The sequence below is a fragment of the Schistocerca gregaria genome, chromosome 3 (assembly GCF_023897955.1).
Source record: "Schistocerca gregaria isolate iqSchGreg1 chromosome 3, iqSchGreg1.2, whole genome shotgun sequence".
Classification (NCBI taxonomy): domain Eukaryota; kingdom Metazoa; phylum Arthropoda; class Insecta; order Orthoptera; family Acrididae; genus Schistocerca; species Schistocerca gregaria.
This window is the reverse complement of record NC_064922.1, coordinates 607,091,428-607,115,291: the sequence shown is the minus strand read 5'-3', so window position 1 is coordinate 607,115,291 and position 23,864 is coordinate 607,091,428. Positions and strand designations below refer to the sequence as shown.

Here is a 23,864-nt window from a genome sequence, read left to right as displayed (position 1 = left end):
CGTTAGAGCTATGTAATACGAAATCCGCTCAAACTTAATTATTAATCTAGTTTTTCATTACTGATCATATTATTTAATTTGTATGGCGCTTGAGAGGTAATAAAGTAAGAAAAACCACGTGAATTTGCATGAAGGTTTAGTGCATTTCATGTTATTTGATTACTTACTAATTTTAATTAAATTCCATCGAAAAAACACCTATATTTGTAAAAATGTTGCGTTATGCATTGTTTGCATCCAAACCAGCGAAAGAAAGAGAAACTTTCCAAAATGTCAACGAAGTGTGTTTTCCCTTAGAAACTCTAAACATTTTCTGTAAATGCGAGAAAACTGTTTTCATTCGATGTAGTAGATGCCCTTTCAATTTATGTTTTACATGTCTATACGACAAATGCTATCTTACAACGCATGATGTCCAGAGCACATCCATCGAATGGCACATTGTGACTTATAGTACTGATTGTGAATAACGTCACTCGCTTCTCTGTTTATCGAGGTTTGCCTTGTACTTTCTGCCGGCCGGATTGGCCGAGCGGTTCTAGGCGCTACAGTTTGGAACCGCGATACCACTACCGTTGCAGATTCGAATCCTGCCTCGGGCATGGATGTGTGTGATGTCCTTAGGTTAGTTAGGTTTAAGTAGTTCTAAGTTCTAGGCGACTGATGACCCCAGAAGTTAAGTCCCATAGTGCTCAGAGCCGAGAGCCTTGTGCTTTCCAAGCCTGTCCCTCGTCCTTGAAACTTTAATTAAAATAGTAAATAGTCAAATAACATAGGAAATTCACTACAATTTGACGAAAATGCACATGGTTTTTTTCTTTAGATTACCTCACAAATGTCATATAAATTAATTAATGTGGCCAGTGATGAGAGAAATGTAGATCCAAATTTACATGTCAGAGGGATTCGAATCATCTACTCGTTCACGACCTTATTACTACGCGCGAATGCTAAACACTTGACTACAATTACTTCTTACAGCCACCGTTCTCACACAGGTACTTCACTTACACAATAGACGTGTAAAAATTCTCTTGCGATCTTCTCAGGGCTGCCAGCGTAGTGCACCTTATAACTTGCATATTGTGCTGCGTTAATGGCATGCTAGAAATGTACAAAGTTTAAAGTAAATCCGTGATGCCACCGTCGTGTCCTCCCCGTGTGAGTCCTAATATACACACATCAAAAAAAAGTTTTGCATCACCTGGGTTCCGAGAGTTTCGGAACCAGTAGAAAAAATTAGAATAAAGATCAACATAAACATCATTTCTGCCCTTTTTATTGCTCATGAATCCACACATTGCATGTTGTACTACCATAGAGCAAGACCCTCAGAGGTGATAGTCCAGATTGCTGTGCACACCGGTACCTCTAATACCTAGTAGCACGTCGTCTAGCATTGATGCATGCCTGTGTTCGTCGTGGCACACTATCCACAAGTTCATCAAGGCACTGTTGGTCCAGATTGTCCCACTCTTCAACGGCGATTAGGCGTAGATGCCTCAGAGTGGCTGGTGGGTCACGTCGTCCATAAACAGCCCTTTTCAATCTATCCCAGGTATGTTCGATAGGGTTCATGTCTGGAGAACATACTGGCCACTCCAGTCTAGCGATGTCGTTTTCCTGGAGGAAGTCACTGACAAGATGTGCACGATGGGGGCGCGAATTGTCGTCCATGAAGGCGAATGCCTCGCCAGTATGCTTCCAACATGGTTCCACTATCGGTCGGACGATGGAATTCGCGTATCGCACTGCAGTTATGGCGCCTTCCATGACCACTAGCGAGGTATGTCTGCCCCACATAATGCCACCCCAAAACAGCAGGGAACATCCACTTTGTTGCACTGGCTGGACAGTGTGTCTAAGGCGTTTACTCTGACCGTGTTCTCTCCAATTATCTGGTTGAAGGCACATGCGAAACTCATCGGTGAGGACGTGATGCCAATCCTGAGCGGTCCTTGCGGCATATTGTTACCGTGCTGCATGGCCTCGTGGTTCAAACATGAACGTCATCATGGACGTCGGGAGTGAAGTTGCGCATCATGCAGCCTATTGTGCACAGTTTGCTTTATAACACGACGTCCTGTGGCTGCACAAAAACCATTATTCGACATGGTGGCGTTGCTGTCAGGGTTTTCACGACCCAAAATCCGTAGGTAGCCGTCATCCACTGCAGTAGTAGTAGCCCTTGGGCGGCCTGAGCGAGGCATGTCATTGACGGTTCTTGTCTCTCTGTATCTCCTCCATGTCCGAACAACATCACTTAGGTTCACTCCGAGGCGCCTGGACACTTCCCTTGTTAAGAGCCCTTTCTGGCACAGAGTAACTATGCTTACGCGGTCGAACCTCGGTATTGACCACCTAGGCATGGTTGAACTACAGACAACATGAGCCGTGTATCTCCTTCGTGGTGGAATGACTGGAACTGATCGGCTGTCGGACCCCCTCCGTCTAATAGGCGCTGCTCATGCATGGTTGTTTACATCTTTTGTCGAGTTCAGTCACATCTCTGAACCGTCAAAGGGACTGTGTCTGTGATACAATATCCGCAGTCAACGTCTATCTTCATGAGTTCTGGAACCAGGGTGATCCAAAACTTTTTTTGATGTATGTATAATAAATTACCATTTGTCACATGACTTTATAATAAACATTACTACACGCCATTTGACTAACAAGCTTTCAGTCCTTAAAAGCTTGTAGCAACAGTGGCTAATGAGAAGTTATTTTTCTGTGGCAGTTATAACTGTTAGAGTGATCGTCATTTGTGGAAATAGGCGTCAATAGATCAGTATACCTGTAACATTTTGTTCTGCGGCTGTTCTTTTTCTCTGGGAGTTACGGGCTACCACTACAGACAGTACATCAGGACATGCTGATGCAGATAACCTAGAAGATGGTAACTGAGTCCCGGACTTCTGTAGGTCGAAGCAGACGATATTTTGGTTCTTATAAGGAAATAACCACCCGCCTTCTGTTGGTTCCTCACAGTTCATTTCAAATTAACTTCCCGATGAGCTACAGACCTGAAACTTTCAATATAGGTCATACGCGGGTGACACTGCAATAATAACTGGCTTTGTTGTCCTATCTGTGGCAGAGGGTAGTTTGGTTTTTGTATCTGGTGAACAGTATACATTGATTTTAAACTAACTTCCCGGTGAGCTAGAAACTTAAAACTTCCCATATAGCTTAGAAGAAGATGACAGTGAACTATTAATTTGCTATCAAGTGTGTTGTATAGAGGAGGGGTAGTTTCTGTACCACTGCTACTTCCCACTTTTCCTGTTCCAGTTGCGAATGTTTCGCAAATAAGCACGATTGCTGTGACTTCGAATCTCTCTAATTTCTCGGTCATTTCGTGACATAGTACATACGTTGTAGGAAGCGCCTCGGATGAGGTGAAACTAAAATGAATGTGAAATTTACCAAATGTGTCTGTTATGATGTCATCAAAGAGTTTGAAATTGATGGACAAATTTCAGACTCATAAGACTAAAAACAAAAGATAATTATTTAAGCAAAAGTTGTTAATATAAAATAATTTCTCCTATTCTCAGACAGAGTCCTTGTCTCATGCTGATAGTCTTGAAAATCTGTGCTATGAATTTTTAAAAGCTATGACAACAGATATAAAACTTAAAACGAAAAATGCGAAGCACATGCAATAGGTAGTAAGGAGCATAAAGAGTAGCTATAATTAAGAAACATCACACGGCAGTAGGATATCATTTGCAGTGCAATAAAACTGTTAGTTACTAAGGTGAACTATTCATACATTAATTGACTCCTAACTGCACCCCATGTTTCTCTCTTTATTTTTAAAAATGTTGTCATAAGTACTAAAGATTCACAAGAAGAAATTTTCAGAACTATCTCTTTGGGGATTATGAATCTGTATCTGGTTAGAAGAAAATATTTTATACTTTTTAGTCCGTTTGAGAAAGATCTTATAAAAATGCTAAACGTAAGAAATGCACAACACTCTGAAGTCTTGGAGAAATGTAATCAGTCATTCTCACACTACAAATCTATGACCCAATAAGTACCTAAAGAAATTTTGCAGATATCGAGCAATTTTCAAATCTCACATAAAACATTATTACCAGGCTGTCAGATTTCTCAAATGAAATGTGTTGCAGTGGAGTAAACGAATCTTTCATGTTACGTTCATTTCTGAGTTGTTTTCATGGTCACACACTTATTGCAAGAAGTGAACAACACCAGAAATTAAGCTTAGAATTTTGCCTACAGTATTCAGCTTACATATTAGTTAATACTCGCAAAAGATCGTCTTTAACATTTCACTTTTCATAGTCCTGTAGCAAAATTTCATATAATTTCTTTAATAGCTTCGAGTATTAATTTCTAATGGCGACCGATAACTTATATACATGTAGCATGAAAGAGAGGCAACGTTTCAAACATCAGTTGAAATAGTAAACAAGCCATTATTACACTACTATGTACTTCCCTCCCACAAAGTTCATTATCAGGTGCCGAGTACCCCACGATGCCTGCGACGTAAACTCATATTCGAGATAGGGAATCTATCTTCACATCGATATGGCGTTATTAGTTTTGTTAGCTTGATAACCACAGTGGATCTAAACCGGATGTAGGTAAAGACTACAATGCAACTAGTGCTGTTGAGCATTTGCGGTTATTTTCTTGATTTTCTGTAGCGTGATCGCTTAGTAGCAATGACATTAATGCTGTGAATGTTGTCCAAATAATCATTTCTCAGACAGCTCACAGCTTTTAACCCACTTCTATGGTCTTGAATAGCAGCACCGCTTGCAGAACAAATGAATGCAACAACATTCCACATAACAAAATTACAACGTTATGGCCTGAAAACTGCACAGTTTTAAGACGATATGCTAATTTTTTGAAGCTGTTACTCTTCTCCGATGGTGATCTTTCCACTTAATACGAAAATGTGCAATACTTACGCTTGCGTGGTGTTACGATGCAGATGAAACTTCACAATTATTTTTTCTTCACACAGCAATGTCACTTAATATAACGAAACCGAAAACGTTTTTGTGATAGTTGACTATGACAACTCAGTAAATCTGGCAGAGCCGTGTACAGATATGGTGCGTGCAAAACTAGTAGACGCTGTTCACGTATTGGATCTCCATGTGCTGGAGAAACGGGGTTCAACATCAATTTGCGATAACCACAATTGAGCAGGTGTAGAAAAACAAACGTTGAAAAGTTAGCGAACTGCAGTACAACTGATGAAACTTGATTATTTAACCACATTTGACTAATTGTGAGTATACAAATGCAAAGGACTGATTACGAACAGGTATCTGACTACCATACAAATTTAAAACAGCAGAATTCATTGACTGTTATTTTAAACATAATCCATACAAAGATAACGATTTTTGTTGCATATACCACGACACTATATGCTCTACTGTTCTGTATCCAAACAAGTCTTCAACATTCTAGTTAACTTCTGGACACGATGGACAATTGGCACTTACCTGTGATCTTCCTTGCAGCGCGCTTTATGCCCGAACAGAAAGCCGAGAAGATGGAGTGATGTACTGTGCTTTGTAACCAGCAATCGTGCAATGGTCTAGCTTGCTTCAGACTACGTGGTTACCCAAACTTTCGCATCCTTTAGTGTTAGCTATCTTGTACTAACTTCGTGGAGATATAGCTTAATATTCAGACGGAAGGACTATTACATCACAGAAGGAATCGAAGCTGTAGATATAGATATCACGTGACGAACAAGTGCGTGATAAATCTACAGTACAGGTTAATAAAGCAAGAGAAAAATCCGTGTGCATTATTCACAGGCAGCAAAATGTATGCTCGGTATACTTTAAACTAAAGGTACACGTGTTCATCACATACCTCACATCGTTCACTCCAGGACAAAGCGTTCAGGATCAAAGGAACCGAAACTCATGAAGCCCATTTTCATGTAGGTTTTGCATAAAAAATCGAATTAACAATAGAAATTGTACGATATATAATTTAAATGTGAAACTATAAGACGACCCTTCAGATCGTGTCACACTTTGTACATACTAGTGTTGGAGGCCTCGGTTTTTCACAGTTAACAAAATAAAATTGTCTGAATGCTGACTCAAATAAACGTAACTTCCGATTCAATATGAGAGAGAAGTCTTACCTCGTAAAAGCCGTACGGATTGTGATCTTATTAATCACTACCTGTTCAGACAACGGACTTTGAGCTTGTCAGTCACAAAGTGGCGAACAAAATCTAGAATTTACAAGAATTCCTCTGCAGGTAGTTACAAGTACACGGTGCATTTCTATATAAGAGATTCCTGAATAGTTATCAAACACGCGAGCACAACAGCAGCATGTGAAGTCACACAAAGGCAAGAAACTCCAACCAACATCTAGTTACGCTAGTTTACGATACAGTACTTGTACGAAAACACGTAAAACACAGCAAGGCAAAGTATCTGTGAAATAAACGAGGAAGTTAATATTAAAACTGACTAGTGGCTGAGATAGACACGACTTTGAAGAAACCTTATTCAATAAGTAATCTTAGAGGAGACAGATACTGACCAAGTGACGAAATTAATTCGCACTTAAGCAGTGTTTCACCCCAAGTATTCCGATAGCGGCGGTAGTGACCCGTCGCGTATGATACCGCCTGCTGTCGGTTGTTCACCTCGTCAACCCACAAACGTGCGATTTGTTAAGCAATTACAAACGGTATTATGAATTCCACTGTGTCGAGAAGTTCTGCTGTGGAAAATAATCCATGGGTAGTTGCAACTGATTTCCATATCCCAACGAATACTTGTAAAAAGTCGATTTAAAAAGAATGAGACTTACAATTTGATAAATTTATTTTGAAACGCTTTTCTCGGAGATTGTGGGTTACTCTGTAATACATTATTTTTTTGCTGACGCTAAATAGTTTGTATACATCTTTCCAGTGTGCCAATACAATTCATTTTTCTTTCATTAGTCCTCAATTCCTTTTCTATTCATTTGTCTTGTAATTAAACTACAAGTATTTAACGAATATTTTAACACGGGTAATGTATCACGAAGCAAATACCATTCGCATTGTCGAAATGTTACGTGATACCATGTACTTTTACGTTTGTAACTATTACAGCGTCATCTATCACAAAGCGAGAAAAGTGACCCAACTAAAACAATCATATTTCTTTACGTACTACACTAATAAGTAATAAAAAACGGGGGTTCCTAGTTTTAGAAAACGCAGTTGATACTCGTTTGACCTATGGCAGCGCCATCTAGCGGGCCAACCATAGCACCATCTGTTTTCCCCCTTCAAGCTAGACGAGTTTCGTTCTTTGTAGTTTTTTCGTGAGATATTTGGCCAGGTCACGATCAATGGACCACCCTGTATATCAGCAGCTTGAATTAAAATAGACACGAATGCTAAAACGTCAAACAAAAACATAATTTTAGCCTGTTATTCAGTCAGCCTCATATAGAAGGCTTCATACGTCTTTATCTACTTTGACGAAAGTAAACACATTGCCTTTATCTATCTCAAAACTAAATCAGCCGCTACTGAGCACGAAACGGAAACAAAACATGCCCTTAATTCATGACTCGAGCGCCGGAGCAGGGCCCGTGCTCTGGCTTGCGATCGTGTTGATACCATGCGTCCACCAGCTCTTCTTTTTGTTCTTGCGATCGCAGATCATTTGTGAAGCGTCAGTTGTACTGAGTGGTTCTGTTGATGTTTTTGGTTCTATTATTACTACCTGTGAGTAATCGATCACGAATTTACAACCGAGGTTTTGTACTTCTCCTTCTACATATCTAAAAGGAGTAAAAGGTAAGTGGACTTCATTGTACTCACGCGAACAAACGAGTTGCTGTTTGTCTGTAACGCTGTCTCTTAGTGTCTGACTCTCGCAGCACGAAAAAATCACTACATTGTCTTTACTCAAACAAATTGCCTTTCATTTTCTTAAAATTCCTTTAATAAGCAAATAACAATAAGGAAGAGGATGCCATGCCTTGTTTATCGACGGTTCTTAATTGTAGAAATTGTGTGCTTTGTGCTTGCAAGCTATTGTCTCGGTATTTGTGCGTACGGGATTTTATTGCAGTCAAATAAAATAAGTAGCTGATGCCATGTTTGGTTGCTCTGTTGTATTCAGTTGAGTTCTGATGACACAGTCTTCCTACTTCAAAGATTTTGGGAAATTTCAAAAACTGGGACAAGAAATAAGAAACTGAGAATATTTGTTTTCCTCAATCAGTTTTAAAGCAATTGAGGACAGAGTATGAAAATTGAGGACAGTCTCCAGAAAATGACGATGTCTGGTCACCTTAGTTTAATGATTAAATGTATAATAGCGGATTTGCGTTGTTGTGCAGTCTGATGTTGGTAGTGGTGGAGGGGGGTGGCGAAGACGATATCGGGGAGGTCAGTGGTAGTAAAACAGAGGGGACGTCATTTTTCAGTTGAAGCCTAGAGCGGCTCTACGTTCATCTCTGTCTTACTTCTATGAATTCCCGTCCCCCGTATCCCTTCCGCTGTAAGGAAACGCACTTTTTCCGTTTCTCTTCGTTTAAGGCCTCCATTTCTCTGGTTTTGGTATTACTGAGTTTTGACACGTGTTGTGCTCGCTCTGTCGTCATGTGGTTGTGAGGCCATGTCCCTCTTGTGACGAGTTTCGGTTGTCAGCGCTTTTATAGGATCCACACTTTCTTTCGTACTCAAAGACATTACGATCCGTTTAGCAGGTTTCATTTTAAAGTCTCTGGTTCGTTTCTTTTTTAATGCACCTTATAGACAGGTTGTTGGAGCAAACTTGAGGTAGTAAGAGAATACTTGGGCTTGACCATGTTTATAATGCTAATCGATTAGAATCTCGAATGTACCGGGTGATCAAAAAGTCAGTATAAATTTGAAAACTTAAAAAACTACGGAATAATGTAGATAGAGAGGTAAAAATTGACATACATGCTTGAAATGACATGGGGACTTATTAGAACAAAAAAAAATGACGCTGGACAGAAAACGCCAGTGACTGCGTATGAAAATCGTGTATAAAAGGAGCTGTAATAAGAGAGAGAATCAGATGCGCCAGCAGTCGCAGCATGTTGACGCTACCTGAAAAGGCGCTTTAATTGAAGCTGTATTAAGAGAATGGGGAATGTGCTAGTTCAGCGTTACGATCCTATCGCCATAGGAAGGGGATTCGAACGGGTAAAGGTCCGTTGACAAATGCAGCTGTGGCGAGAATGATTTCCATGTTAGAAGCCACGGGTTGTTTAAGACGATAGACCCCGTAGTGGCCGACCGAGCACAAGGCGTAATGCTGCTGAGACAGTTCAGGAAGAAATGGATACTTAAGTGAGTTCGTCTATGCACGGGGAAGTCAGCGCTCGAGCAGTCGCACGTCGCACCGGCATTCCATACACTATTGTTTGGTTGGCACTTAGGTGTACCCTCCAATGCTATCCGTACAAAATCCATCGGCATCATGAACTGTTACTTGGCCACTTAGTGAAGCGGAGGGAATTTGAGGTGTGGGCGTTTCAAAAGATGGCGGAAGATGACTATTGGTTGAGTAATGTGTTGTGAACCGACGAAGCTCGTTTCACGCTCCGAGGGTCTGCCAACGCCCACAACTGCAGAATTTGGGTTACTGAAAATCCTAGAACTGTCGTGGAAACTCCATTGCACGACGAGAAAGTCACGGTATGGGTTGGATTTACAACATATACCGTTATGGAACCTTTTTTCTTGCGTGATTCTGGTTTTGTGACTGCTACCGTGACGGGTGAGAGGTACGCCGATATGTTACAGCCTGGCTGATAAACACCTGGTGGAACGTACGATATTAATGTAGGATGGCGCTCCACCCCATATTGCTGGACGCGTGAAAGATCTCTTGCGCGCGTCGTTTGGTGAAGATCGTGTGCTCAGCCGCCACTTTCGTCAAGCTTGGCCTCCCAGGTCCCAAGACCAGTCGTGCGAGTATTGGCTTTGGGGTCACCTGAAGTGGCAACTGTATCGTGATCGACCGACGTTTCTAGGGATGCTGAAAGACAACATCCGACGCCAATGCCTCACCATAACTTCAGATATGCTTTACAGTGCTGTGCATAACATTATTCCTGGACTACAGCTTTTGTTGAGGAATGATGGTGGACTTACTGAGCATTTCCTGTAAAGAACATCATCTTTGCTTTGTCTTACTTTGTTATGCTAATTATTACTATTCTGATCGGATGAAGCGCCATCTGTCGGACATTTTTAGAACTTTTGTATTTTTTTGCTTCTAATAAAACCCCATGTCATTCCAAGCATGTGTCAATTTGTACCTCTCTATCTACATTATTCGTTGATTTACTCAGTTTTAAAATTTGTACTGACTTTTTGATCACCCGGTACATGCTTTCGTCTGCAGATTCAATCCATCACACATATCGGACATCAAGGAATAGGAGCACAAACTAGTTCACAAAAATGGTAAAACTCTTTTCGAGTAAGTTGTGTTCATTTGTTGATATCGTGAGTCATCTCCTCGGGCACCGTATAAGGTTGTAAGCATACGGTGTTTTGAACTGTGCCTCCTAGGTCAGTAACATCTGTCATGGCTTCCAGAAGTTTGTTTCCCTGCTCTTTCGATACACAGGGACTGAGTGTCGATTTACACGCCACAAAGCGCACATCAGTGCACAGATTTTATGGTGTCTAGTGCCAATAGTAAAAGAGCAACTACTGCTATCTCTGCAGCTGCTACATTATACGCGCTAGGCAGTGGACAACGCAAAAGAACGAAACTGTGAGTAAGGTTGAAATAATTGGTGAAGAGACGGGACGAGAGTGTAAACTTGATATTTCTTCGAAAAAAAAAATCTTTTAGAGAGCGAATACTCGTTTCGAAATTGACGATGAGCTAGCATAATTACCGTTTCTACTGCACCTTACACAACAGAAGCGGAATGCTGGGATAGGAAAAGCTATTACTAATTCCCGTAAGTTATAGGCCACTTTAAGATTCCATGACATCATTGAATCGAAGTTTGTCAAAAAACTGTACTGATAAACCTCCGCTGCCACAACCACTTCTCTTTTGGATATAAATTACATGGCTTATCCAGCAGTACTTTGGCGGCTGAGTTATTACTTTCTTTTCAGTTCCCTCCACTGTGAGTATTAACCAGAGAATTTCGTTTAACGCTGCAACACTTTTGTTATTATGGTGACAATCTTCACTGCTGATGTGAAGAAGCTACTGTTTCGATTCATTTTATGTAGTTAAAACGACCGTGTGTTCTCTGCACCGAGTCTCCATATTCTTTGTCCTTTCCCTCAGCACCAGTCTGCCAGCGCTCAGCGGGAGTTGTGAAGTAGACAGCTGCAGACATCTTCGCTACAGGAGAGGACACTCTTGTGAGTGAACGCTTCGGCTACTATCGGCACCATTCGTGGAACATCATGTGCTTTGACACGCACGGATATAGATGTGCCTTTGGTTCTGTGCAACACGCAGCAGGAAAGTTGGGGTGACGAATTTACACAGTCTGTGCGACTTCGAGGCTCTCGTCCAGTGTAAATAGGAACAAACGCGTATACCACATGCTCACATCTGTTGTCCATCTGCGTCTGTTCTGTTTCTTGAAGTGCTAATCCTTGTGATGGTTAGAGCCTGAAGACGGAATCTTGTGCTTATGAAATTCGTCAGTTTCAATATGTTCGGATTTTAATATGATTAACATTTAATCGTTGTTTAGCCCCGTTATTCCCCCAAATTACTTTTTCATCCTACGACGAGTAGTTGCGAAACTTGTGTGATAATGGTCAGTTTATATTTTTCATTTTAGAGATACATAATAAAACTAATTTATTTAATCTTATTTTTATCTTTTGTGAATGCAGAACAACCGGTTTACACTGACTACATTGATTGTAGGTTTCAAGTGATGAAGCTATTCTTTATTTACAGTACATATTAGTGCACAAACATAGCTGGAATGTTTTCGAAATGTTCCAAGCATTGGTGAGAAATTCGTTTTCGCTTTACTTGCTGGATCAGAATTTAACTCTTGTCACATCAATCCCAAACAAACATTTCTCTAGTAAAGTCAGATGTGACTTCTATCACACTCTTTCTTGTCATTTGTCTAGAACGTAATTTCTTTTCATTTGTCTACAACGTAAGTTGCTTCACATATCTGTAATCAATAGGCATTCAACACCATACTGTGTGGTTTGTTTATTTTTACAGCTAGGTTGCAATTTTATGTCAGCCTGATGTGTTAGAGGACAGCAGCAATTCAACAGTTAAGGAAGGGTTCATCAAGAGCAAATGGTATTTCTGTTCAACTAATAAATTCTGCAGTTTATTTTGAACGAGGCCATATTATTAACCACTGAACTTATTGGGGACAATATGTGCTAAAATAGAGTAGCTAGAATATCTGCTCACGTAACAACGGCCTGCACGAAGGCTGTGGACAACGTAGCACTCAGCACTCAGAAAGAGAAAACTGCGTCGCTACTTTGAGTTCATTGTAGTATGGCTGACCAGATTTCAGCACTCAACACTAGTTTATAGTTATTGCAGATAGAGCACTACAAAACCTATAATCCTACATTTTATTTGCAGATTTCAGCACTCAACAATAGTTTATAGTCATTGCAGAGAGAGTACTGCAAAACCTGTAGCCCTACATTTTATTTGCATACCAGCACGCAAAGAAAGGGCGTAATTTTGTGTGATATCTAGCTCGCATTTGAAGAGAAATGGCATAATTTTAGTGCAATTCAAGGAGAAATGGCGTAGTTTTACTGCGACATTTACAGTGTGCGTAGCTGCTCTCTCCTTAACTAAGAGCATTTTCTCTGAATGCACCGAGTCCCTCCAGAACGTCATATAATGGGAAATTGTATAGATAAATGCGTATAGAAAGTGAAGTGACAATTAAGGAAATACTTTTGTTTTAACTTATGAAGACCGACATTCCAGCTTCGCATGTGTTTTTGAAATTTATTGGGTGATCTACTCGTGTCTTTTGTCTTGTTTCCTGAGTCAGTGTGACAACTTAAAGAAGCTCGTATCTTTTTACATGTCAGTGATTCAACTTAAAATATTTCCGAAATAGAAATAATTTCATAACTGAGTTATCGACTTACCTTTGTATCTGAACTTTGACGTTGAAATACAATTAAGTTTCACATCTTATCAGTGCAATGGTCACAGTCATTAATTTTCACACTATTGGCCGATTTTGGGGTCTACCATATTCAACGGTTCGATATGAATCTAACGTAGTATATAAATAGTTTGATACTGGTTTGTCGGTGATTAAGTAGTCGTTGTGTCCACCTGGTTTGTCTGGCAATAAATGTTCACATAGATTTGGGAGAACTAATTTCTTTTAACAGAATATATCTTTTCTGTTGTGTGTTTTAGTACAACGTTAGATTGAATCAGTTGACAAAGACAGTTATTCTTGAATAAGGAAAAAATAGTACTGAAAGGAAAGTATCTTTTTGAGTAGTGAATGAACATGTACTTACATGGAGAATAAATAAACATCGATATTGTTTGAAGATGTAAGAACTACCAGAAGAAAACACTTTTAGAAAATATCACTAAGTAGTATATACACAATGCACTCTATTAGTCAATGTTCAAGTTCTGATGGGTGAAAGTTAAAGTTTTGCACACTTACACTCAGTATGAGTTAAAGTCCCAGAACGATAGTTCAGTTTCAGAGTTCCAGTACGATGAAACGCCGTCTAGTCTAGAGCAGAATCATAGACAAGAAGTCCACCAACTGCTCACTGACATGAAACACAGAGTCTTTCTTGATTGATGGAATGCGACTGTATTTGGCGCCTGGCCCAGAAAGTGAAATGCTCTTCTTCTTCTCTCTCCCTTTTCCTTGAGCTGGGGGTTAGAGGTTGCAGTACAGAGTTACTGGTTTATACTGGTCCAAGTCCCATAGTGTAGGAATAAAATATTTCTATTTTACAATGACACCATTGTATTGGACGTTGAAGGTATGGCGATGGGACTTGAAGTTCTGTACCAGCCTCCGGTGGTGGAACTCTAATGATGTCAGTAAGAAGTGACACAACTATATCGGTGATTATAGTAGCGGCCATACCAAGGATTGCACATAATGAGCTTTATTATCAAAATCCGCCACAGTATGAGTCGCTGTTACCAGGGCTGTCGTTAGCCGTGGTCCAAATCCTAGTGTTCGAGGATCCTAAGAGGAACAGTGTGGTGGTGCCAATGCGTGGGAGTCGTGGTGCCAATGTATTGAAAGCCACTGACCGTGTCACGCACGGCGTTCACTTTATCGTACAGGCGCCTCACCTTCTCTCGAATGGTCGTCTTTAGAGGGACCATGTCTGTCTCCTCTTGCAGGGTAACAATGCTCTTGAGTGGAGGAGCATGCAGGCTCCACCGAAGCACCTTACTCTGCAGGCGCTGGAGACTGCTACTAATCGTGGCCCACGCTGTCGAACCATAGGTGAGGGAAGTGTGGACAACCGTATGGCACAGTTGGAGCCAAGGATCTCTATCAGTACACGGGACGCGATTTCGCGGCCGGGTGGATGATGGTTAAGTTAGGTCTGTCTCCGGGAAGGCCAGCTCCCTGTGGTTATGTAACCACTTCCGTCAGATGTAGTGTTGACTGCTGGCTGGACAGGCGCAAGACGTGCCCGCAATAGTACTACGCCGTTGTCAGGTTAGGAAACTAATGAAAAACCTTTTCATATCGGGCGGAATATGAGGAAACGTATATAATTCTGGGATACTGATGAAACAAGTCCCTTAGACGCGCACATTTAAGAGCCAAAAAGCACATTAGGAGAATCAACAGGGTTGAAAGTATTAAACAAACAAGGTAACAAAGTTACTTGCCTGCATTATCGATAAATTTTTCATTCTACTGAAATACAGAATTTTTTCTGTAGCCTTATGTCCCTCAGCATAATAAATACAAGCGTATTTACAAGTATACGAAGGCACTCAGTTTCCATTTAACATCCAGGGACTGATTACACATTCGTAAAGCCCGTAACTTCGCTTTTACGACAGTGGTGTGTCTGAAACAGTAAAATAAGTGACATGTTATGTCGTTAACACCTTAAGCAGACGAAACTTAAGGAATATAACCGTCTTTATGCTGTATGTTCCATTAACACAAGTGTGCTTCAATTAAAAGAAATAATGAAAACGTGGCCAGATCATTACTTTGGTATTCCTTTTACTTCAGTACTCTAGCACGCCACAAGAGCCTTGCAGATGTTGAGTGTCCTATTGAATTCAGAGACGGTAATACTTTCAGAATAGTTTTTCCGTAAGCATTTATACTGATACTGGAGTTGCTTGTGCACATCCATTGCGCTTTTGCCATTCCTAAACTACCACATGGCGAAACACGCTGCTCTCCTTTCGATTTTTTGTCCTGTATCAGTGCTATCTGGTAAGGGTCCCAGACTGGTGACCAATACAGAAATATCGGTCGAACAAGGCTGAAAGATATCTCCTTTGCTGGTGGACTACACTTTCCAAGGATCAAGCGATGAATGTCTTGCTCCTTTCCTATGATTAGTTTTATGTACTGTTAACACTTAAAACCACGGCGTACGCATTCACTTGGATATTTAAACGGATGTACATGTTTCCATTGAGTGTTCGTCAATCGTGTAATCATAACATAACACATTTTTCTAAATATTTGTGCACAATACATCACTTCACGTCACATACATCACGTCAACTGCGAATCCTTGCACTAAGCATCGATTGCGGCAGGTCTTCCAGTATTTCGCTACATTTTTTATAGTGTTGTTACTTCTGCCAAACCTGGGCCCAGCCGGGACAGAATGAATCCATTGAAGCACTCTCCATTTAGAACTAGCCAATGAGCACGTACGGGCTTTCGAAATGACATAGAAACGACAGTATTAACCCCTCTCGCAAAATTACACCCAATGTAAATATTTCTCCAGGTCAATTTTACGGTGCCAGCGCTGTTTGGGAGACGCAATCATTTGCGCGCTATCTTACCTGCAGTATAGTAAGCTTGGAAAAATTTGCCGTAGGAATTCTTTAAACAAAGAAAAAAGAAAAATACGAAGAATCATCTCGTTTGTAGCATCTACGAAGCCTACTAGGAAAATAAGGTCCAATCGGTTGCAAAATGGAAACCACTGTGAAAATTAAAAATGTTTCATTTGCAACAGTTAGGTACACCTTCCAGCTATTTCTCTACGTAGTCGCCACTTCGATTTAGACATTTGTTGTAGCGTTCTACGAACTTTTCAATATCCTCATCACAGAAGGAAGCAGCCTGTGCTTTCTGCCATTTCTCTACGCTGGTCTACTGCTGATTGTCTGTGCCAGAACGTCGTTTTCACAGCTAGCGGTTCGTATGAGCAGAGATGAAACTCAGGGAGAATCAATTAGGGGGTGATAAAACACTTCCCATCGAAAACGCTGCAGGAGCACCTTTGTTGCCCTTTCAGAGAGCGGCCGAGAAGTGTCATGCAGGAGGAAACGCATGACAGTTATGTTAGTGGACGTGACATCAGGCGAAATCTCACACGAGGCCCTCATGCCTGGCGGGAGACACTATTGTTCTAAGCAACATTACAAGCTCACTGTGCGCTCAGAACCGAAAATAGTGGCGTGACGCGATCGACGAGCATGTTAGAGACAGTGCTCAACACACCTGTGCAAAGCTTAATCGGTTTTTCACTGCGGTCTCCATTTCGCACCTCGCCCTCGTAGTAGCAAGTCTGTGCCTCACTGTTCTCCGTACACCTTAAACATTTCACTCATAGTTGTAATCGAGGAAGAGGATCTACACCGAGCTTTCGGCCTTATCTTCTTCCACTATTTCATCGTCGAGAAATTATTCAAGTAGCTGTACTAATTTGGTGACCTGTGACGAGTCACAAGCCAGTGGTCAATTGCCGAGTGACTCATTTATCAATTGTTAAAAGTAAAAGTAGCAAATGGTGACTCCACGAAGTCGTATTTCGTTGATCATAACAGTCAGCCCTAGTAGAAACTGTTGTACCTGAACTGTAGTACTTTCGGCAGAATTTTCGACCGCGTTAGATTAAATATGGGCAAATTACTGTCACACGTCCCTCAAAATTATCGAACCGTCGTCGCTGGGAACATTGTTCGCTTTATTTGATTTTCAGAGGGGGGCTTGAGGGGAGCGAGAGCGAGAGGACTCTTAAATTACTGATGTACTCACTTCGGTTTCAGGCCACGACTGGCCTACCGGGACCATCCGACCGCCTTTCATACTCAGGGAGGATGCAGATAGGAGGGGCGTGGGGTCAGCACACCGCTCTCCTGGTCGTTATGATGGTTTTCTTTGACTTGAGCCGCTACTATTCGGTCGAGTAGCTCCTCAATTGGCATCACGAGGCTGAATGCACCCCGAAAAATGGCAACAGCGCATGGCGGCCCGGATGGTCACCCATCCAAGTGCCGACCACGCCCGACAGCGCTTAACTTCGGTGATCTCACTGGAACCGGTGTATCCACTGCGACAAGGCCGTTGCCTAAATTACCGTAGTCCACAATGTATTTGCGTCTGGACATCCAGTATTAAAGTAAATATCCTTTACTTCACATCAATGGTCACAAATATTTTTGTCTTCAAACTGCCGGTTTCGGTCTGTAATAACCATATTCTGATCTGCAGAAAAATGCGGGAAAAACATAAATACACTAGCAGATTGTCTACAGCTTAAAACAATGAAATCGATCATAATGAAAAGTGTTGCTGACATACATGTGCATTTGTGCGCTTTAAATACGAAGTATTAAAGCTTAAATCTCTAAATACACTTGTCATCAAAACTGTTGGGACACTTGGCTGAAAATGACTTACAAGTTCGTGGCGCACTCCATCGGTAATGCTGGAATTCAATATGGTGTTGGCCTACCCTTAGCCTTGATGACAGCTTCCACTATCTAAGGCATACGTTCAATCAGGATCAGGAAGGTTTCTTGGGAATGGCAGCCCATTCTTCATGGTGTGCTGCACTGAGGAGAGGTATAGATGTCGATCGTTGAGGCCTGGCACGAAGTCGGCGTTCAAAAACATCCCAAAGGTGTTCTATAGGATTCAGGTCAGGACTCTGTGCAGGTCAGTCCATTACAAGTATGTTATTGTCGTGTAACCACTTCGCCAGAGGCTGTGCATTATGAACAGGTGCTCGATCGTGTTGAAAGGTGCAATCGCCATCCCAGAATTGCCCTTTAACAGTGGAAAACAATAAGGTGCTTAAAACATCAATGTAGGCCTGTGTTCTGTGACAGTGCCACACAAAACAAAGAGGAGCGCAAGCCCCCTCAATGAAAAACACGAGCACATCATAACACCACCGCCTGTCAGTCAATGACGATGTCGGCCTGTACGCTTTTGAGCTGTACATGTCCCTTCACGTTTCCAATTCATTATCATATCAGGAACTGTGGACCTAAGGATGTTTAGGAGTGTGGAAATTTCGCGGACAGATGTATGACACAAGTGACACCGAATCACCGGACCACGTTCGAAGTCCGTGAGTTCCGCGGAGCGCCCCATTCTGCTCTCTCACGATGTCTAATGACTACTGAGGTCGCTGGTATGGAGTACCTGGCAGTAGGTGACAGCGAAATACACCTAATATGAAAAACGTAAGTTTCTGGGAGTGTCCGGATACTTTTGATAACATAGTGTTATATTAAGTGCTTTCTGGTTTATTCCTTCCATGTATCTAGGTATTTTTATTGATTATTTGTTACCTGCAGCCCCCAACAGATGGATTTTAACGATATAATTATAAAATACATAAAAGATATTGACAAGCATAGAGGTAAGTACCTTGATTAACTTAATAGGATGGTGACTCGCGGAGTCGTGAAAACGGTGAGAAGTACGGTGCTTTAGGGGACCTGTTACGAATTTCTAGCTGGGGATATTAAATGTAGTGGTATCGGAGAGGAAGTTATGTGATAAGAATGAGTATTGGGAAGAGTGAGGAGAGGGGAGGTGTAGAATTGTTGGATGGGTTGGAGCCTTCTCGTGGGTGAGGTAGTGGTGGGACAGGTTATAGCTAACAGCCTAAGCTCGGTAGATGTCAGGAATTAGTTTATGGTCTGGGAGGGGAAGGGTTTGTAATAATCGTGTGGAAGGACGTAGAGTGTAAGGAGAGGTAAGTAAGGTGGCACGAGGTGGGCCAGAATTCTTAGTGCTGGGGCTGTGTGGTACTGGGATTCAATTTTGGGGTGAAGTGGTTCCAGGTACTACAAAACACGTGGCAAACTGAACAGGCATATACGGTATGGGTGGGGGAGAGAGAGCGGATACAGGAAGCGAGGTGAGAATTTCGAGGGACAGGGTGTTCGGTATTGCACCTGCTTTCTTTATTAATCACCAGAACAAGTGCTCCGTCTCTGGCGATAACACCATCGACAAGGCAACACATATTTTCTTTCTTTCAGATGTAGACGTATATACAGCTAATACTGCTCCCATGTACGTCAGTACAATAACATAATTTTCGTTTACAGAGTTTCCTGACAGTGGTGCCATGAAGACCATTTTGTTGCGTACATTGACGTTGATTTTGGTTGTTGGAGGCACGCATTCGGCCAGGATTTTGGGCATCATCCCAACGCCCTCTATCAGCCACCAGCTGCCCTTCCGACTGATAGCTCTCGAGCTCGCCAAGAGAGGCCACCAGGTCACACTTATTACAACGGACCCTGTGAAGGTAAGAGTGCAAACCATAAAAATCAACACATGAGCGTGAGTACATTATATAAATCTTACTCTGAAGTATGGAATCTTATCTTCATAAACTGAACTGATGAAACTCATTGCCTTTCACTGACGAGTCGCTCGGCTGGGTACCACTATCTTGGTGGAACGTTTCGTCGAGTGATCAAAGCATCAGGTGGTAAATTATTGGAGTCCGTCAGGCACCTTTTTTTTTTTTATAAATTCCGAACATCGTCTTACCCGTCCTGAAGAAGGTAACAGATACACAGAAGGTGCTCCCTCGCAGACGCGCAGATGAGGAATAGGTGGACAGGACAATGGTGGAGAAGACAAGTGTTTGGCAACTTTGTCTCGCATAAAAAGCCCAGCTATACGAACCTCGGTAGGATGTGTATATGTAAATTTCGCACTTAAAATACCTAACTACAAGATTTCGTTTCCCATTCTATTAACGATCCAATTGTGGTATAGGGATCTTTATTATATTTTATTTTATTATATTTACTACAGCACCATGCGCAGATATGGTCTTCAATACATGACCAAATACTTCGCTATACGGTGAAACAGAACGTAAACGCAGCAAGCCAACAACATTTGACTAATAAGGTCCAGTGATACTATCCCTACGGATGATAGGAAGCAGTGGAGATTTAATGTGATACAGTTAACTGGTTTGCTTGATCAGTGGCTTACACATAAGATCTGCTTGCAAATTATACGGCAACACAAATTCGCTGATAACATTCTGACTTCTACATCTACATCTATGTCCACAGCTACGTAGATACTCCAAAGCCACAGTGCGGTGCCTGGCGGAGGGTGCTATGTACCACTACAACTCATTTCCTTTCCTGTTCCACTCGCAGACAGAGCGAGGGGAAAACAACTGTCTATATGCTTCAGTAAGAGACCTAATTTCTCGTATTTTATCTTCACGGTCCTTACGCCCAATGTGTGCCGGCGGCGCTAGAGTCGTTTGGCACCCAGCTTCAAATGCCGGTTCTCTAAATTTTTTCGGGAGTGTTTCTCGAAAAGAACGTCGCCTTCTCTCCAGAGACTGATATTACAGCTCCCGATGCATGTCCGTAATACTTTCGTGTTGATAGAACCTAAGAAAGAAGCAGCTATTGATAAAACGGAGAGTCTTCTACGAGCATCACTATCATTGGTTCCACAACCACCTAGTCTCTGTCGTTTCCGAATGTACGTTGTTGTTTCGCCTGTAACGCAAAAGTATGAGGCAGCATGCTAATCTTCTTCTCACTGGTCTTATCGAAACGTTGCGTTGAAGGGACGCTCTAGTCTGATGCTAACCGAGAAGACTTTTTTACAGAGGTTTTTTTCCAGGCACATATTGTAGATGCAGATATTTTATTTACCTACACTGTGAACATGTCTATGCGGTTTTCTAACGTAGATTGCTTGCAATACATCTTACGGGGTTTTCAGCTAATTTATTTGTAGACAGTGTACAGAAAATTATTGCTTACAGTAGCTCTTCGTCAGAGGCACAATTGCATAACGTCAGGCGTGCTCAAGACCAACGTGGCAGGATAACATGATAGCGATGTACCATGTGCAAACGGTTGGCACAAAGCTTCCGCAGTTCTCTCAGTATAAAGTAAAAGAAAGGAAACCTCAAATTTTTACTCACCGAAAATTTAGATAACAGCATTATACAGCTCACAAACCATATTGTTGATCACAGAATCAGAATTTACCACATGATCCAGAGCTGTGAAACTCACATCATAAAATATGTTGCGGCAATACCAGTGGTGCCGAAAGATAGCTGCAATCGTTCGCACTCGAAAAAAAAAAAACTTCTTTGGTGTTGTACTATATTAGCTTGTTATTTAGCTACTCTCTTAAAAAGGAAATTATAAAAAATTACATCGCTATATCAAGCAGGTTCTTGTTCACATTGATTAAAGGAGACTGCATGCTACATATTTACTTAAAATATTGCAGAAGCAATACAGTTACAAAGAACTGTACCTATCGTACGTAGCTGCAGGGGCAACAGTTTGGATGACTCGCTAATCTGGCCTTGCAACGTCAAGCAAAACGGCCTTGTTGTGGCGGTACTGCGAACGGCTGAAAGTAGCAGTAATTTTTCCCGAGGACATGTAGCTCTACAGTATGGATGACTGGCTAATCTGGCCTTGCAACGTCAAACAAAACGGCCTTGCTGTGGCGGTACTGCGAACGGCTGAAAGTAGCAGTAATTTTTCTCGAGGACATGTAGCTCTACAGTATGGATGACTGGCTAATCTGGCCTTGCAACGTCAAGCAAAACGGCCTTGCTGTGGCGGTACTGCGAACGGCTGAAAGTAGCAGTAATTTTTCCCGAGGACATGTAGCTCTACAGTATGGTTAGATTTTGACAATGTAGACTGGAATACTATCTTCGAAATTCTGAAGATAGCGTGGGTAAAATACAAGGAGGGAAAGGCTATTTACAGCTTGTGTGAAGCCCACCCTCGATATCATTCAATATGCACATTGACTAAGCAGTAAAAGAAACCAAAGAAAATTTTGAGTAGGAATTAAAGAACAGAACAAAGAAATAGAAACTAGGAGGTGTGCCCATGACACTGTAACGGTGTCAGAGACAGTAAAGGACTGGGAAGAGTAGTTGAACTGAATGGACAGCGTCTTGTATGGAGGGTATAAGATGTACATCAACAAAAACAAAACAAGGATAATGGATTGTGGGCGAATTAAATCAGGTGATGTTAAGGGAAACACATTAGGAAACGAGAAACTTAAACTAGCAGATGAGTGTTCCTATTTGGGCAGAAAAATAACTCATGATGGCCAAAGTAGACATGATGTAAACTGTAGGCTGGCAGTGGCAAGAAAATCATTTCTGAAGAAGAGAAATTTATTAACTTCGAATATAGATTTGAGTCTAAGGAAGTCTTTTCTTAAGGTATTTGTCTGGAGTGTAGCCATGAATGGAAGTGAATCATAGACGATAAACAGTTTAGATAAAAAGAGAATGGAAGGTTTCGAAATGTGGTGCTACAGAAGAATGTTGAAGATTTGGTACGTTGAACACGTAACTAATGAGAAAGTACTGAATAGAATTGTAGAGACAAGAAATTTGTGGTTCAGATTGACCAAAAGAAGGGATCGGTTGATGGACGCATTCTGCGACGTCAAGGGATCACCAATTTAGTATTGAAGGAAAATGAGGGAGGGGGGGGGAACAATCGTAGAAAGAAACCAATAGACGAAGAATACATAAGCGGATTCAGTAAGATGTAGCTTGCAGTAGTTATCTGGAGGTGAAGAGGCTCTCACAGTATAGAATACCTTCGAGGCTGCGCCGAATAAGTTGCTATAGGCATGAGTATATGAGTATTCAAATACAGAGATACTGTGAAGAGGCAAAATACAGCGCTGTGGTCGGTAACGCCTGTATAAGACAACCAGTGTCTGGTGCAGTTGTTAGGTCGGTTACTGCCGCTACAATTGCACCTTATCAAGATTTAGGTGCATTTGGACGTGGTGTTATAATCGGCTCACGAGCGATGGGACACAGCATCTCCGAGGTAGCGGTGATGTGGGGATTTTCCGCTACGACCGTTCCAAGAGTGTACCGTGAATATCAAGAATCCGGTAAAACATCAAAATAATCTCCGGCATCGCTGCGGTCGGAAAAAGATCCTGCAAGAACGCGACCAACAACGACTGAAGAGAATCGTTCAACGTGACAGAAGTGCAACCCTTCCGCAAACTGCTGCAGATTTCAGTGCAGGGCTATCAGCAAGTGTCTTTGTGCGAACCATTCAACGAAACATCATCGATATGCGCTTTCGGAGCCAAAGGCCCACTCGTGTACCCTCGATGACTGCACGACACAAAGTTTTATGCCTCACCTGGGCCCGTCAACACCGACATTGGACTGTTGATGACTGGAAACATGTTACCTGGTCGGACGAGTCTTGTTTCAAATTGTATCGAGCGGATCGAAGTGTGAGGGTATGGAGACAACCTCATGAATCCGTGGTTTCTGCATGTCAGCAGAGGGCTGTTGAAGCTGGTGGAGGCTCTGTAATGATGTGGGCCGTGTGCAGTTG

The 23,864-nt window shown here is 41.8% G+C and overlaps 1 protein-coding gene and 1 pseudogene across 1 annotated transcript in view; one reads left to right on the top strand and one right to left on the bottom strand.

The window, feature by feature from the left end:
- Window positions 1-23,864, top strand: part of LOC126355977 (UDP-glycosyltransferase UGT5-like) — a 66,409-nt gene that overhangs the window by 2,256 nt on the left and 40,289 nt on the right. The window contains exon 2 of the mRNA XM_050006593.1: window positions 19,563-19,765. Coding sequence (XP_049862550.1) covers window positions 19,583-19,765 — 183 coding nt within the window. The 5' untranslated portion in view covers window positions 19,563-19,582. The remainder of the gene's footprint in view (window positions 1-19,562; window positions 19,766-23,864) is intronic.
- Window positions 17,447-17,564, bottom strand: LOC126356742 (5S ribosomal RNA; annotated as a pseudogene).